We start from the raw sequence: 17,834 nt of genomic DNA, 5'->3' as shown, positions 1-17,834 counted from the left end.
CTCACTAATTAAAAGTTTTTCACAAAAGAAACAATCTCTCTCATATGCTGTTCTGTAAGATCTCCCAAATGTTTGATTATTGTATGTTCATCAACTTCTGTAGAATGATCATTCACACATACTCACTTGTTCCTTCAGTGCTGTCAACTGGCTCACTGGTTTACTCTTGGTATATGCAGCTTGTGGCTAACATTGTTGAATGAAATTAGCACTTGATGCATCTTTACGAGACTTTATCATTGCACTGTCGTAACAGACTAAGGCAAACATGAGCTTTTCGAGTGCTTCCTAACTTCTGTAATAAAATAAAAGGTACAAAGCTTTCCTGTATGACTGCAAAGTTCTGAGATATTACTCAAAAAGTAGCTACAGTACACTGCTGAAACCATGTCAATCACATATAATCACCCTGCACATACTGATCAAATGAACCTACAGCAAATGATGTAAGCATCTACTTTCATCATGGTGCCCATCTGAAACTTAAATTTTGGTGCAATTAGTTAAAGCAGTGTTTTATGACAGCTTGAGCACTAAATAAATCTGGTAAAATATTTGTACCAAAATCTTGATTAAATCAGTGTTCTTCAATGTATGTAGCTCTTGTATCATAAAGTACTATTCATGGTAAAACAAAACAGATAAAAATACATTTGCAAACACTTCTGATTTATTTTTTTACAAGTCATAGTCCAATTTCTTCATGAAACACTGAAAAACATTAATACACACTTCTGATTTATTTTTTTACAAGTCATAGTCCAATTTCTTCATGAAACACTGAAAAACATTAATACACAGCAAAAACTTTTCGCTTTTGCAGGCTAAAGTCAATCTTTTGTCTCTATTCCCAAAACCCATTCATTTGCAAACAAAATACATTTCATGGCTGAATATTATTAATTTGTGGTATGAAAGGCTGTCACTGTAGTACTTATAAAACATTTCATTACTACTGAGAGCCCCATATCCTGCAACTGCCTACTACACAGTTTCTCAGAAATGATTACTGTTACATACTAGTCTCTGCCAACCATGTGGGTTTCTTTTGGTCTGTCAATTCTATAGATGCATTCAGCCACAGAAAAATAACCCAGATACTCCACTGTGTCAGGCTCTGTGTCTATGTGGTAGTGTCCACCTTCTCCATGATGACTGAAGCTATGAAAATGTTGCACTCGTAAATCTAAACCCTGTAAAAAAATACACATATTAACATATTATAAAAAAACTCACTCTCTCTCTCTCTGCTCAAAAAATGTTTTGTGCTTCCATTATATATTGTATAGCTTTTTTCAGTGGAAATCTCACTCACCTATATAATGAAGTAGAAGTAAACCTGAATTCTTAGTACAGTTCAGTAGAAAAAAATGTGTCTCCAACTATGGATGGGACAATGTGGATTATGAACAATATTTATATCTCTACATGCCCTGAAGGTTCATGTCAAGCTGAGACCATACACGCATCATCACTTTATTGCAAGAAGGGTTGTCAGACTGGGAAGCTGGCAGCTGAATTGGCGTACACCACAGCAACATCATTTGAATATACAACCATTACTGTCAGACATAAAATGTTAAAATATCTGTCTCGCACAGGTTGCCCATTGGCAACAACACCATGGCATCAGGTACTCTTCACTGAAGAGTGAAAGGTTTATCTAATGCTAGGCAATCATCACAGAAGTGTGCAAACGTACCAATGCCTACCTCAGGCACAATGCCCTGAGAGTTTAGCACGGGGGTGTGTCAGTCATGTTTTGGCCTGGTACACTGGATGCCTCGCATCAATATGGGAAGTAATTTGAGCAGCTGTGCAGAATTGGGACAGAACAGTTCATCATCCAGGGGACAAGAATCAACCAAATGAAATGGCCTATGGTCTCTGCTGACACACAAACTCGATTGATAATGTTTGAGACCAGTTTAAACTTGCAATCTGTCATCACAGAAACACCACTCATAAACTTGATGATGAACTCAGGAGGGCCACCAATGAAGAGTGCAAGAGGCTGAAACAGTGACATCTCAGCCTTCTTTTCAATCTCTTGCTGCCCTTGAATCTCAGTCCAAACATGTTCACAGGTATGCATCTGGTGAAAAAATATTTTGAGAGGAGTTTATACAAACTTACAACATTTAAAATTCCTCTCTATAATAAAATTTGAATGTCACTATAGAATTGTGATATTTCTGTTTAAATGATAAAATGTTACTCATATAAAAACTTAGTACTATACAGTCAATTTGGTGGAAGTTGCATCATCATAAAGGGAATAAATGACATGGGACTAAAAGCAGGACTAACAAAAAAAAAAAAAAAAAGCTAGAAATACGAACTGAAGAATAGTTGTGTCTTCTGAATAGTCATGTTAGTTGTATCTACGAGATGTTTAGAGGAGTGCTGAAGGTAGTGTATCAATGATACCAAGCGGTAACTGTTGCAAGTGAAACTGTTATGCAAGCCAGGGAACTCAACAAATTCACATCATTAAAACTTCTTAATAATAAATAGCTGGTCAATATTAATCTCTGACTATTGTATTATAAAATAATAGTCCACAATAATCATATTGCTACTGCAGTGGTGAATACGTGTGCAAGAAGTACATAAAGAAGGGACAAGTCTTAACAATGTATCACAGGCACATGACAATGGACAGCTGATCCTTGTGGTACTTATGGGAATTTCTACTCATCTGTTGGTACAATGTTGGGAAAATTTGGCAAGTATGCCACTATCTGCCAGCACAATTGGATGGCTCGTGCTAGTTGAACTACGAGCACTTATTCACTCATGAAGTATATACTTGACGTGACACTGAAGATGCTTCTAGCTACAGTGAACCCATTAAAGCACACAACTTCCATCCCAATACTTTGTCGAAAAATCTTGCCAAGAACCCATTAAAGCTACAGTCCTACATGTAATCACTAAGTGAGTTGAAGGCTTCTATACAGTTACCCATTGACTACTTTGCTGTGGCAATAAAAGACACCAAAAGGAAAGCTATAATTTTAAATTTCACATTTATGAAATTATTCACCTACATATATATATAATGCAAACCATCATGAGGTGCATGGCAGAGGATACATTCCATTGTACCGGTTATTAGTGTTTCTTCCTGTCCCATTCATGTATGGAGCATGGGAAGAATGATTGTTCCAATGCCTCTATGTGTGCAGTAATTATTCTAATCTTATCTTCATGATCCCCATGTGACTGATACATAGGAGGTTGTAGTACATTCCACAGTCATCATTTAAAGGCAGTTCTTGAAACTTAGTTAATGGACTTTCTTGGGATAGTTTACGTCTGTCTTCAAGAGTCTTCCAGTTCTGTTCCTTCAGTATGGATTAAACAAACTTGTGACATTTGTGCTGCCCTGTTCTGTGTACATTAAATATCCCCTGTTAGGCTTACCTGGTATGGATCCCACACACTTGAGCAATGTTCTAGAAATGGTCACATGACTGACTTGTAAGCAATCTCCTTTATAGATTGACTGTACTTCCTTCCCCAGTATTCTACCAACAAACCTATGTCTACCAACTGCTTTACCCATGACTAAATCTATGTGACCATTCCATTTCGTGTCCCTACCCATGCATTTGAGTTGGCAAATTCCATGTGTGACTCATTGATATTATAGTCATAGGATACTACTTTTTTTTTTTCGTTTTGTGAAGGACAAAATTTTACATTTCTGAACATTTAAAGCAAGTTGCCAGTCTCTCTACTACTTTGAAATCTTATAAAGATCTGATTGAACATTTATGCAGCTTCTTTCTGATATTACTTCATTACAGGTAACTACATCATTTGCAAAAAGCCTGGTTTTACTATTAATACTGTCTGCTAGGTCATGAACAGCAAGGGCCACAACACACTTCCCTAGGGCACACACAAAGTTTCTTCTACATTTGATGATGACTCTTCATCCAAGAAACCATGTTGCATCCTCCCTTCCAAAAAGTCCTCAATCTTGTCACAAATTTCACTTGACGCCACATATGATTGTATTTTTGACAATAAGGATAGGTGTGGTACTGAGTCAAATGCTTTTCAGATATCAAGAAATATAGCATGTAGCTAACTGCCTTGATCCACAGCTTTCAGTATGTGACATGAGAAAGTGCGAGTTGGGTTTCACATGATTGATGTTTTCAAAATCCATGCTGGTTGGCATTGAGGAGGTCATTCTGTTCAAGACACCTCAGAATGTTTGAGCTCAGTATATGTTCAAAGATTCTGCAACAAATCAATGCCAAGGATATTGGATAGTAGTTTTTTGGATCACTTCTACTACCCTTCTTGTAGACAGGTGTTACCTGCGCTTTTTTCCAAGAATTGGCAGCATTTTTCATTTGAGGGATCTATGATAGATTATAGTTACAATGATAAGGATAATACAGAAATGCAGTTGTCTAACCACTGCACAGTCTCATGTATGGAGGACATTGGATGAGGCATCCCTGGTGTTGAGAAGCAACTAATAGAATTGAATGCAAATAAGTCACCAGGTCCAGATGGAATCCCAATTCATTTTTACAGAGAGTACTGTACAGCATTGTGACTGCATCAAGTCCCAAAAGACAGGTAAATAAAAACAGTAAAGAAATGGACCTGCAACATTACTGACCAATATCCTTAACATTGGACTACTGCAGACTTCTTGAGTGTATCTTAATCAAACATTATTACATTCCATTCTACACTGAGCTTATCCCAAGTTTCAATATAATAAACTTCTTGAGACACAAAAGCTTCTGTCCACAAATCAGCATAGATTTAAAAACCGTTGCTCATGCAAAATTCAGCTTGTGCTTTTCTCACATGATATCTTGTGAACGATGGATGAAGGACTACAGGCGCGTTCCATATTCCTAGATTTCCAGAAAGTGTTTGACACAGTGCCCCACTGCAGACTGTTAATGGAGGTCTGAACATATAAAACAGATTCCCAGATATGTGAGTGGCGTCAACATTTTTTAAATAATTGAACCAAATGGATAGGTTAAAGTTAGATATAGTGGGAATTAGTGAAGTTTGGAGGCAGGAGGAACAAGACTTCTGGTCAGGTGAATACAGGGTTATAAACACAAAATCAAATAGGGGTAGTGCAGGAGTAGGTTTAATAATGAATAAAAAAATAGGAGTGCGGGTAAGCTACTGCAAACAGTGTAGTGAACGCATTATTGTGGCCAAGATAGACATAAAGCCCACCCCTACTACAGTAGTATAAGTTCATATGCCAACTAGCTCCGCATATGATGAGGAGATTGAAGAAATGTATGATGCGATACAATAAATTATTCGGGTGGTGGAGAGAGATGGAAATTTAATAGTCATGGGAGACTGAAATTTGATAGTAGGAAAAGGAAGAGAAGGAAAAGCGGTAGGTGATTATGGATTGGCGGTAAGGGATGAAACAGGAAGCCGCCTGGTAGAATTTTACACAGAGCATAACTTAATCATAGATAACACTCGGTTTAAGAATCATGAAAGAAGGTTGTATACATGGAACAGGCCTGGAGACACTGAAAGTATTCTGATAGATTATATAATGGTAAGACAGAGATTTAGGAATGAGGTTTTGAATTGTAAGACATTTCCAGGGGCAGATGTGGACTCTGACCACAATTTATTGGTAGTGAACTGTACATTAAAACTGAAGGAAATGCAGAAAGGTAGGAATTTAAGGAGATGGGACCTGAATAAGCTGAAAGACCCAGAGGTTTAAGAGAGTTTCAGAGAGAGCATTAGAGAACAAGTGACAAGAACAGGAGAAAGAAATACAGTAGAAGATGAATGGGTAGCTTTGAGAGATGAAATAGTGAAGGCAGCAGAGGATCAAGTAGGTAAAAAGACAAGGGCTAATAGAAATCCTTGGGTAACAGAAGAAATATTGAATTTAATTGATGAAAGGAGAAAATACAAAAATGCAGTAAATAAAGCAGGCAAAAAGGAATACAATCGTCTCAAAAATGAGATCGACAGGAAGTGCAAAAAGGCTAAGAGGGGTGGCTAGAGGACAAATGTAAGGATGTAGAGGCTTACATCAGTAGGTGTTAACATAGTTACTGCCTACAGGAAAATTAAAGAGACCTTTGGAGAATAGAGAACCACCTGTACGAATATCAAGAGCTCAGATGGAAAACCACTTCCAAGCAAAGAAGGGAAAATGGAAAGGTGGAAGGAGTATATAGACAGTCTATACAAGGGTGATGTACTTGCGGGCAATATTATGGAAATAGAAGAGGACGTAGATGAAGATGAAATGGGAGAAATGATAATGCGTGAAAAATTTTACAGAGCACTGAAAGACATACGTAAAAATAAGGCCCCGGGAGTAGACAACATTCTAGTAGAACTACTGATAGCCTTGGAAGAGCCAGCCATGACAAAGCTCTACCATCTGGTGAGCAAGATGTACGAGACAGGTAAAATACCCTCAGACTTCAAGAAGAATATAATAATTCCAATCCCAAAGAAAACAGATGTTGACAGGTGTGAAAATTACAGAACTATCAGTTTAATAAGTCATGGCTGCAAATTCCTAACACGAATTCTTTACAGACAAATGGAAAAACTGGTAGAAGCCGACGTCGGGGAAAATCAGTTTGGAATCCATAGAAATGTTGGAACACGGGAGGCAATACTGACCCTAAAACTTATCTTAGAAGAAAGATTAAGGAAAGGCAAACCTATGTTTCTAGCATTTATAGACTTAGAGAAAGCTTTTGACAATGTTGACTGGAATACTCTATTTCAAATTCTGAAGGTGGCAGGGGTAAAATACAGGGAGCAAAAGGCTATTTACAATTTGTACAGAAAGCAGATGGCAGTTATAAGAGTCGAGGGGCATGAAAAGGAAGCAGTGGTTGAGAAGGGAGTCAGACAGGGTTGTAGCCATCCCCAATGCTATTCAATCTGTATATTGAGAAAGCAGTACTGGAAACAAAAGAAAAATTTGGAGTAGGAATTAAAATCCATGGAGAAGAAATAAAACCTTTGAGGTTTGCCAATGACATTGTAATTCTGACAGACAGCAAAGGACCTGAAAGATCAGTTGAACAGAATGGACAGAGTCTTGAAAGGAGGATATAAGATGAACATCAACAACAGCAAAATGTGGATAATGGAATATAGTCAAATTAAATGATGTGATGCTGAGGGAATTAGATTAGGAAATGAGACACTTAAAGTAGTAGATGAGTTTTGCTGTTTTGGGAGCAAAATAACTGATGATAGTCAAAGTAGAGAGGATATTAAATGCAGACTGGCTATGGCAAGAAAAACGTTTCTGAAGAAGAGAAATTTGTTAACATCTAGTCTGGATTTAATTGTCAGATAGTCTCTTCTAAAAATATTTGTATTGAGTGTAGCCATGTATGCAAGTGAAACATGGACAGTAAATAGTTTAGACAAGGAAGGAATAGAAGCTTTTGAAATGTGGTGCTACAGAAGAATGCTGAAGATTAGATGGGTAGATCATGTAACTAATGAGGAGGCATTGAATAGAATTGGGGAGAAGAGGAATTTGTGACATAACTTGACTAGAAAAAGGGATCGGTTGGTACAACACATTCTGAGGCATCAAGGGATCATCAATTTAGTATTGGAGGGAAGTGTGGAGAGTAAAAATCATAGGGGGAGACCAAGAGATGAGTACACTAAACAGATTCAGAAGGATGTAGGTTGCAGTAATTACTCAGAGATGAAGAAGCCTGCACAGGATAGAGTAGCATGGAGAGCTGCATCAAACTAGTGTCTGGACTGAAGACCACAACAATGACAGAACGAAATACTTTGTCTTGGACAGCAGGAGTTCATCAGAGACAGGGGGATCACAAGGAATGCCTGAGGGAATTGTGATATAACTGTTTTTGTTCTCTAAATTAATTAATGATCTATCAAGGTGAGCAGCAATCTATGTCGGTCTGGTATTGATGCTATATTATAAGGGAAAGTACAGTCACTGAGAGACTGTGGAAGGATGCAGAATGACTTAAACAGAATTCCTATTTACTTTGGTGAATGGCAGCTTGCTTTCAATGTAGAAAAATCTAAGTAATAAGTAGGAAAAAAATCCTGTGATGTTCAATTACAAAATTAGTGTTGTGCTGCTTGACACAGTCATTTCGATCAGCTATCTATGTATAATGTTGCAAAGCGATATAAATGGAACGAGCACATAAACACAATAGTAGGGAAGGTGAATGGTTAACTTTGGTTTATTGGGAGAATTCTAGGGAAGTGTAGCTTATCTGCAGAAAGATGCCACATATAGAGCATTAATGTGACCCATCCTTGAGAACTGCTAGTGTGTTTGGGATCCCCATCTGGTTGGATTAAAGAAAGACTTTGAAGCAATCCACAGGCCTGCTGCCAGATTTATTACAGATGGTTTCAATTGACTTGTGATTATTATGGAGATACTTTGTGAACTCAAATGAGAATCCCTGGAAGGAAAGTGACATTCTTTTCAAAAAACACTATTGAGAATACTTTGAGATCAGCATTTGCAGCTGACTGCATAATGATTCTACATGAGCCAACACACATTTCACAAAGAACTGCAAAGAGAAGACAACAGAAATCAGGGCTCATACAGAAGCATATAGACAGCTTTTTTCCCCTTGTTCCATTTGTGAGTAGAACAAGAAAAGAAATGACTAGTAGTGGTACATTTCACAGTGCACTATATGATGGCTTGCAGTGTATGTATGTAGATGTAGAAATGGCAGCAAATCAGTGTGCTGAACAACATTTCAGTGGGAACTGCTTGTTGAGTGCACAGTGTCTCAGGCTGGTGATAACTGAAAAAATTCTACGACCAACTGGAAGCTCAACTGCTCATCTTTGGATTTGTAGTCTGACACTTAAATTTGTATTCTACCAAGCAGTTGACGTAGCCTAGAGTGCATTATCCATTGTCATTATATATGTAGAGTGATGCCTTTGGCTATAATCCATAATTCTGGCTTCTATGAATTGTAGATTCTATCAGCACTAATGCTTGGATCAGGGGAGTTCTTGAACTCAAAACTGTACCCACCTTTTGGTGATTTTCTGATGGTGCTATTCAACAACGCACTCTTGTGAGGAATGTTCAATGCTTTTTTGTCTGCATGAAAAATATTGATGCCTCTCTTTCTAGCCCATGCACATGAGACATCATACACTGAATGTACTAATCCCAGAGGCAGACAACAGTACTTAGCACTTGGACACAAATTACCTCAAACACCATACCCCAGGAAAATATTGAAGCTTGTTTGAGTTGATACTACGGCATGCAGTTAGTGGCAGTTTCCATAAATACTGATTATGGGCCTGCATTACTGGTTTTATTGCTCTGCAAATTTCTCCTGTATTACTCGTTTGACTGATGGCCTTTGTAGTCTGGTCCCTTCAACTCCACAAACCATTACTGGTTTTATTGCTCTGCAAATTTCTTTGTATCACTAAATGACACATGCATATTCATTTACGAATAATTATGAATGAGTATGTACATTTTATAATCAGTTTGTAGAAGCACCATCTTTGCAGTGCTAGTTGTGTATTAAGGAAACAGTTTTACAAATGCCTGCCATTAGAGGTTAGAGGCGCCATGTCACTAATCGTGCAGCCCCTCCTGCCGGAGGTTTGAATCCTCCCTCGGATATGGGTGTGAGTGTTGTCCTTAGCGTTAAGTTAGTTTAAGTAGTGTGTAAGTCTCGGAACCGATGACCTTGGCAGTTTGGTCCCTTAGGAATTCACACACATTTGAACATTTTAAAAATGCCTTACACATTTAGGAAGAAGGCTTAGCATAATAAAACACGTACAATTAAAGGCAACGAAATCCAAATAAATAAATATTGCCATTCGTGCTCGAATGTGGCGTATGTGAGACACACTGAATGAAAAATTAATATAATTAAATAAAGACAAAATAAAATCAAAGCTTTCAGCCATGAGACAGCAGCATGTGATCGCATTGTAATTCACAATCCTAGTAATTTAGGAAAATGCAAAAGATAATGGAACCACTTTATACATCAATGCTGGAGATAACCTATTTACAAGTACAGGCATCATCCTTAGATTTATAATCAGTTATTTGAATTACAGCAAATTCTTAATTAGTGACTTAATTAATTAGTGAAAGGTATCATTTAATTTGGAAAAAATAGGACAACAAAGGTGTAGTGGTAATGTCTGGAATCTAACAGACATAATGGTACAAATGGTGAAAGTAATTTTGGTTGTATTTGAACTTTAATTACAGTTATTTCTTGTGTTAATTAATTTCACAGAAACTGAAGTATGCTGCTCCAAGATTGGAATTCCAGTCTTTCTAATGAGTGGTGTTGCCATACTCAACTTGACTGATTAGCTCAGTCAAAGTTTCCTATCTCAAACTGTAGGAAAGTTTTCAGTTATTAATAATTTTTAATTAACTGATTTTCAGCATAACTAACTACAATAAAGAAATCAGTATATTGAAAAGAACAGCATGAATAATAAATTTAATTGAGGAAAAGCCTGATTAAAGTTTTGATAAATTCAGGTAAACACTACACGTGTACTTTCTAGATACTTGAACGAAAAGTTTAAGAAGTTAATTATTAACATGTGTGTATAAAGAGAAGATAGGAGGATCTGGCCAGCTCTGTTTCAGTGGTAGTCAGAAGCTTTATAAGTTAAGACAACCACTGTCTGAGAGCATTCATAAATTTTAAAATTATACAATACTTAGTACATGAGTATGCGTAAAATTCATACAAACCGGATCAGCTGATATTAATGTTCCTACAGCAATTAGTGGAGCTGACATGTTATAAAACTTCAACCAATGTTCAACATCTTCATCAGACTGGAGTGGCACTGTTGAGAAATCTGGCATGATGTGCTGTTTAGCTTTTCCTTGTTTTAAAAGAAAAGTTCCTCCAAGCCCTAAACAAAAAAGGAGACAGTGTTATAATTAAATCAATGAACAATAATATTCAGTATCGTAATACTTCACATTAAGAATTTTTTCATGCATAATAAAAGGAAGGCCTATAATAGAGGTATTTCCTGGTTAAAAATATACTTTTTCCAAGGTGTTAATACACTATACCCTGTGTAAAAGTACATTTTTTTGTGTTAAGTGAAAATTTACTTTCCATCAGAACTGTGCAACTTATCAATCCTTTGAAAGATAAAGGTTTTATACACCAGTAGAGAACTTCCTGGTATTAGAAAATGAAGCCCCGTACAAAACAATGCATTTTGAAAAGATCTTTGATGTGCGGCAACATGTACATTGCATATTTTTGTATTATGAAAGTGTAAATACGAATTCCACCAAATACAGCACACTAGCTTCCAAAGCACTGAAATTGAGATTGTGTTGCACAATGTGCTTTTGTCAGCCAATCAAAGCTCATGTCACATGATCTCGCCAGCCAATGATGGCAGATATTTAGAACACAGGACATATGATGCAGTCAGCCAATAGCAACATAACTTTTAAGTAGCATGAACACACAAATATGAAAAGTTGAGGGTTTAAATTAATATACATATAGTATAGCATAATACTGGCTGTATAATAAGCCATGTCTTCTCTGAAGTTTGTAATGCATCATTAACTCAAGGCATTTTTCCAAAGAGATTGAAGTATGTGTATGTTAAAATTTTTGTTAAAAAAGGGGACACGAGAAATGTAACTACAACCAACCTGTTTCACTACCAACTTCATTTTCCAAAATTTTTGAGAGCATGATGTATTCTAGAATGGAATCTCTCATGGGCAGCAATAATATCCTAAGTAAATCATAGTTTGCATTTCAGAAGAAGTGCTCTACTGAGACTGTCATTTCCATGTTCACTCATCAAAATTTACAAGCATTGAATAACAAAATCTTCTGTGACCTGTCTGCAGCATTTAACCATGTGAATCACAGTATCCTCCAAAATAAAATGTAATTTTGTGAGATTCATGGAATAACAAACAAATGGATAATGCCGTATCTTTCAAAAAGAATGCAGAATGTTGTGCTTGGTAATTCAACCCAACGTAGTCAGAGGATATTATTCTGACTGGAGAGAAATCATGTATAGGTTCCCCAAGGCTCAATTTTAAGTCTGCTGTTGTTTCTCAAAAATGTGTCAGTCCAGGCATACATACAGCAACAGAAGAAATGGTAAACAATTTTCTTAAAAGTATCATTGCCATGTTTTCTGTGAATGGTTTCACCTTCAATTTTAAAAAGACACAACATGTTCAGTTGTGCACACTAGAGGTGCTACACCAGTCATAAGTGTAAAATATGGTGAGGAAATAATAAAAGGGGTGAAAACTTCAAAGTTCTTTGGTGTCCATATCAATGAGAATTTAAACTGGAAAAAGCAAATTTTGGGACTCCTAAAACAACTTAGTTCAGCGACATTTACAGTTTGAATCATTGCAAATCTTGGTGAGAGACAAATCAGTAAGTTGACATATATCGCATATTTTCATTCAATAATGTCATATGGAATAATATTCTGGGTTAACTCCTCTTTAAGAAAGAAAGTCTTCATGTTTCAAAAATGTGATATAATAATAATAATAATAATAATAATAATAATAATATGTGGTGCTCACCCATGATCATCTTGTAGACATCTGTTTAAAGAGTTAGGCATTCTGACTACTGCTCCACAGCATATGTGTTCCATCAAAAGTTTATTGTAAATAATCCACTACAGTTCATAAGGAACAATTCCAGAAAAAAATGGCATCCATTATACCACATTAAGGTTTTCTTAGCCACAAAAAGAGGTGCACAATGCTGCAATCAAAATTCTTGATCAATAGCCCAAGACATAAAATGTCTGTATGACATTTTAAAAAAATGCTTGCAAATGATCAGCCTGTAGCCACGTTTACAAAATAATTTGTGATATGTGGCAGTATATGTAGATGTAAACTGCCTTGTTCCACATCTTTACGATTTATCAAGTAAATCATCCATGGAACATGAAACTAACTAACCTCTCTTCTCACAGAAATCGCTGGAAATTTGAATACACAAATAAAACACATTTTTTGTGAGTAAAACCGTCTGTGTCTCTGTTCCATAAAATTTCAGGCATGCAGACACACAAATTCAGCTTCTTCTTCTAATATTTCGGCTGAACACTATCCAGTCATCTTCACAGTGAGCTGAGGTGACTAACGATCCAGCACTTACTCCGTCCTTTTAAACCTGAGGACCGAACCATTGCGTATGCGACAAAAGATACACAAGTTGCCAGAGACATTGATAGGTGGCAAAGAGGTATAACATATACAAATCTATGGCTGCACAGTTGTTCCACACAGTGATATCGATGTGTCACGAAGAGCTGCATCATTGCGACATCTTTGTGATTTAATTACAGATATTGCCAGATTCAATGATTTTTTCAAAGCTGAAGTCACTATCTCTATTAATTAAATTCTTCACCAACTGAATTTCAAATGGTTCTTTCACTACTGAGTCCCAGAAAGATGAAGTCGTAGCTAAAATTTCGACATTATCATACACCATAGAGTGCCCAGTGTCAATACAGTGCTCCGCTATCACAGATTTATTAGGTTGTAAGAGACATATGTACCTTGGTGCTCTGTGCATCTCTTCTGGACTATAAGTATTGTCTGCTGATGTATGAAAGGCCGTACTCACAGGGTATCTTATAAACCCCAGGCTTCTGAAGCACCAAATCATCTTTAACAGAACCCAGGAGTTCTGCAGTCTTTGGTGGAGAGTGAAAAATCACTTTCACTTTGTGTTTATTGAGGATCTGTCCTATTTCTGATGAAAGGCTTCCCACATATGGCAGCAAAGCCATGGATTTAAAACTGCCATCCTTAGCAGACAATGAGTGTACTCAGAACTCTAGTACACAAATCACACATCATTGGTGATGAGAGCAGTTTGGAGGATGAGCTTCTACACCTGAGAAGAGTTTTTGAAGCCTGTAGGTACTCTCCACAGCAGATACGCACGGCACTACAAATGAAATCGACAGTGGGCACAAGAAAAGCGAATGAAGACATGGAAAGTTTTAAATCCATGGCTTTCCTGCCATACATGGGAAGCTTTTTGTCGAAAACAGGACAGATCCTCAGTAAACACAAATTAAAAGTGATTTTTCGCCCTCCACCAAAGACTGCAGCACTCCTGGGTTCCATTAATGACGATTTGGTGCTTCGGAAGCCTGTGAGTGCGACCTTTCCTACATCAGACATGACACTTACAGTCCAGGAGAGATGCACAGAGCACTGCAGGTACACTCGTCTCTTACAACGTAATAAATATGTGGTGGCGGAGCACTTTATTGACACTAGGCACACTATGGTGTACAATAATGTCAAAATTTTAGCCATGACTTCATCTTTCTGGGACTCAGTAGTGAAAGAAGCAATTGAAATTCGGTTAGTGATGAATTTAATTAATAGAGATAGCATCTTCAGCTTGGACAAATCATGGAATCTGGCAATTTCTGTAATTAAATCACAAAGACGTCGCGATTATGCAGCTCTCCATGACACCTCGATATCACTGCGTGGAACGAATGCACAGTCATAGATTTAATTTCCATGCATATGTTACACCCCTTTGGCACCTATCAATGTCTCTGGCACCTTGTGTATCTTTGGCCTTATACACTGTGGATCCATCCTTGGGTTTAAAAGGACGGAGCAAGTGCTGGTGTGTTAGTCCCTTCAGTTCATTCTGGAGATGGCTGGTTGGTATTCAGCTGAAATATTAGAAGAAGAAGCTGAATTTATGTGTCTGCATGCCCAAAATTTTATGGAACAGTCTTTATGTTGCAAAACATGAAGATTCTCTCTCTCTCTCTCTCTCTCTCTCTCTCTCTCCCTCTCCCTCTCCCTCTCCCTCTCTCCAACTCTTCACTAAAGATCATCTTTAGAGAAGTGGAAAGACATTAAGTGCAATGCTGTAAGGTTCAAACATACCCACAGGTTTGTCACTGTAGTGCTTGGTAAGTGTTCTTCGTATGCTGGCTATAAAGTCAAACTTTCCTGTTCTCTTCTTGCAATGTATCTTCAGGACCTAAAAAAGAAAGTTGTAAGCATGAAGCATCACACATAAAAACAGCATACAAATGCATGAATGATTCATATCTAAAAGTACATGAAGTTTGGAAATGTAGTGTATGTTCAATTTATGTCTCATGTTATTTGACAGAAAAGCAAGTTTCCACTTTGCCTTTTATTTCAGCTTCACTTCTAATTCATAATTTCTAGTGTACCTACTACATCTTGCCTTCAAGCCATTTATTTTGTGATTTTTGTGAAACATCATTTTCTGTTATTTTATCTTCCTCTGTGCATAATTGCTCACCTAACTTTATGTTTCATCACATTTCTAATGCTGTGAGAATCAGGGGGACAAGAAATTGATGTTGAAACTTAACTAAAAGAAGGGATAGTTTGATAGGAAATGTCCTGAGGCACCAAGGGATCATAAATTTGACAGTGGAGAAATTTTAATGGGAGAGCACAACTGCAACAGTTGTTTGGAGATGAAGAAGCTCACAATGGATTGATTAGTGAGAATATCTATATCAAATAAGTCTCCAGATTGATTACAATAACAACAACAACAAAGTAACACCCAGAACTTTCTAGAAATCAAGTATGTTAAAGTAACAGCAGAATGCAATGAATCCAACCATTGACTCAGAGCTACAAGCACTACACCACAATGGCCAACTCACAGTATACAGTATTGTTCACTATACAGGGTGTTACAAAAAGGTACGGCCAAACTTTCAGGAAACATTCCTCACACACAAATAAAGAAAAGATGTTATGTGGACATGTGTCCGGAAATGCTTAATTTCCATGTTAGAGCTCATTTTAGTTTCTTCAGTATGTACTGTACTTCCTCGATTCACCGCCATGATTTCCTACGTGATACTCTACCTGTGCTGCTAGAACATGTGTCTTTACAAGTACGACACAACATGTGGTTCATGCAGGATGGAGCTCCTGCACATTTCAGTCGAAGTGTTCGTACGCTTCTCAACAACAGATTCGGTGACCGACGGATTGGTAGAGGCGGACCAATTCCATGGCCTCCACGCTCTCCTGACCTCAACCCTCTTGACTTTCATTTATGGAGGCATTTGAAAGCTCTTGTCTACGCAACTCCAGTACCAAATGTAGAGACTCTTCGTGCTCATATTTTGAACGGCTGTGATACAATACGCCATTCTCTAGGGCTGCATCAGCGCATCAGGGATTCCATGTGATAGAGGGTGGATGCATGTATCCTCGCTAACGGAGGACATTTTGAACATTTCCTGTAACAAAGTGTTTGAAGTCACGCTGGTACGTTCTGTTGCTGTGTGTTTCCATTCCATGATTAATGTGATTTGAAGAGAAGTAATAAAATAGCTCTAACATGGAAAGTAAGCATTTCCGGACACATGTCCACATAACATATTTTCTTTCTTTGTGTGTGAGGTATGTTTCCTGAAAGTTTGGCCGTACACTTTTTTTCAGAGTGGACTTATGGTAGTGGTGGTTGATTCCCACAATCTAATCAATTTCTCATGTTCTCATTGCCACTGTGACATTCAAATAGAGTTACTTCTATGGAGGCACTTGTGACTTTCACCTGATTTATTTCTTCATTGATTGTCCTTGGTATCAATGTACTTCGTTGTGATACTGGCTGAAAAAAAGAAAAGGGGGTGGGGTGGAAATGCAGTAGTGACTACTGTAAATGATGTAGCCAAAAGGTGCACAGTTGTGTTTCACAGTTCTTTACTTTCACCGTTTCCACCCCCCCCCCCCCCCAACCCCCACCCCCCACCCCCTGCACCAATATTACACAGTTATATGGCCAGTGCACTATTGTTTAACTTTCGATAAGCCTCATTAATAGGTTGCTGGCAAACATCCACATACTGCTACAATAGTTTACTGTTGAACATCTACGAGCAGTAAAATAGTAAACACACATTCACAGTCTATCAAATAAACTGAACAGACACTGTCATTGTTTTAACACAGAGCCTATTGATGTAACACTTATTTCACATTAAGTTGATGTATTGTTGTTCTAACGAACACAGGTTTCTTGTCTGAAACTCAGGCGTGGACTGACTGTCTCGGGATGAAAAATCAGGCCCTTATATATCCTCACAATAATGCGCAATGAAACTATACATTGTTTGATGTTTAATTTACAGAAATTACAATCTAAAGTTAACTGATTAAATTAACTAAATACATCAAAAAATTCCATCTTTTTAACAGTTTCTTCTACTACAAGAGTTAGGCCAAACAGATATTGTTGTTAATTACTTTGGAATTAATTTTCAGCTGGCTTTGCTAACATGTTTTTGAACAGAGCCAAACAGATCCTTTAAGAATACTATTAGTTGTTCCTCCAGATGTTTACAATTAGTACAGGATTTGTATTTGTTTATAAGTCAACAATAGAATTTAAGTTATGAAACAATTACTGATTCCACACCATAACAAAGTATTAACTAGGAATAGTCGAAATAAATTTAGAAAATCAATTACATACCTAAAACTAAGCACAAAATTAGATCTGGTGTTATATTCTTTAAAACTGAGGGCCAACGTTCCTCTTTTATGAAAATGCAGATTATACTCATGTACGTTAATGTTAATTAGTAGGAAATGAAAAAATGAATTTTAAGGAGGCAGATGGCAAAACAAGAGGGGAAGTAAAACTATTCCAGCATGCTTTGTCACACACTGTGATTGCCATGCAGGTCTCATCAGTGTTAGAACACTATCCTCAACTTTATAGGTT

At 37.2% G+C, this 17,834-nt stretch overlaps 1 protein-coding gene across 6 annotated transcripts in view; it reads right to left on the bottom strand.

Moving 5' to 3' along the window:
* Positions 1–648: 648 nt before the first annotated feature.
* Positions 649–17,834, bottom strand: part of LOC126248576 (ester hydrolase C11orf54 homolog) — a 110,337-nt gene continuing 93,151 nt past the window's right edge. For all 6 annotated transcript variants that reach the window (XM_049949720.1, XM_049949693.1, XM_049949701.1 and 3 more), the window contains exons 6-8: positions 14,993–15,089; positions 10,787–10,953; positions 649–1,193 (exon numbers count right to left, since the gene is read on the bottom strand). In XM_049949720.1, coding sequence (XP_049805677.1) covers positions 1,020–1,193; positions 10,787–10,953; positions 14,993–15,089 — 438 coding nt within the window. In that variant the 3' untranslated portion in view covers positions 649–1,019. The remainder of the gene's footprint in view (positions 1,194–10,786; positions 10,954–14,992; positions 15,090–17,834) is intronic.

This window comes from Schistocerca nitens, chromosome 1, assembly GCF_023898315.1.
Source record: "Schistocerca nitens isolate TAMUIC-IGC-003100 chromosome 1, iqSchNite1.1, whole genome shotgun sequence".
Taxonomy (NCBI): Eukaryota; Metazoa; Arthropoda; class Insecta; order Orthoptera; family Acrididae; genus Schistocerca; species Schistocerca nitens.
This window is presented reverse-complemented; position numbering and strand designations above follow the sequence as displayed.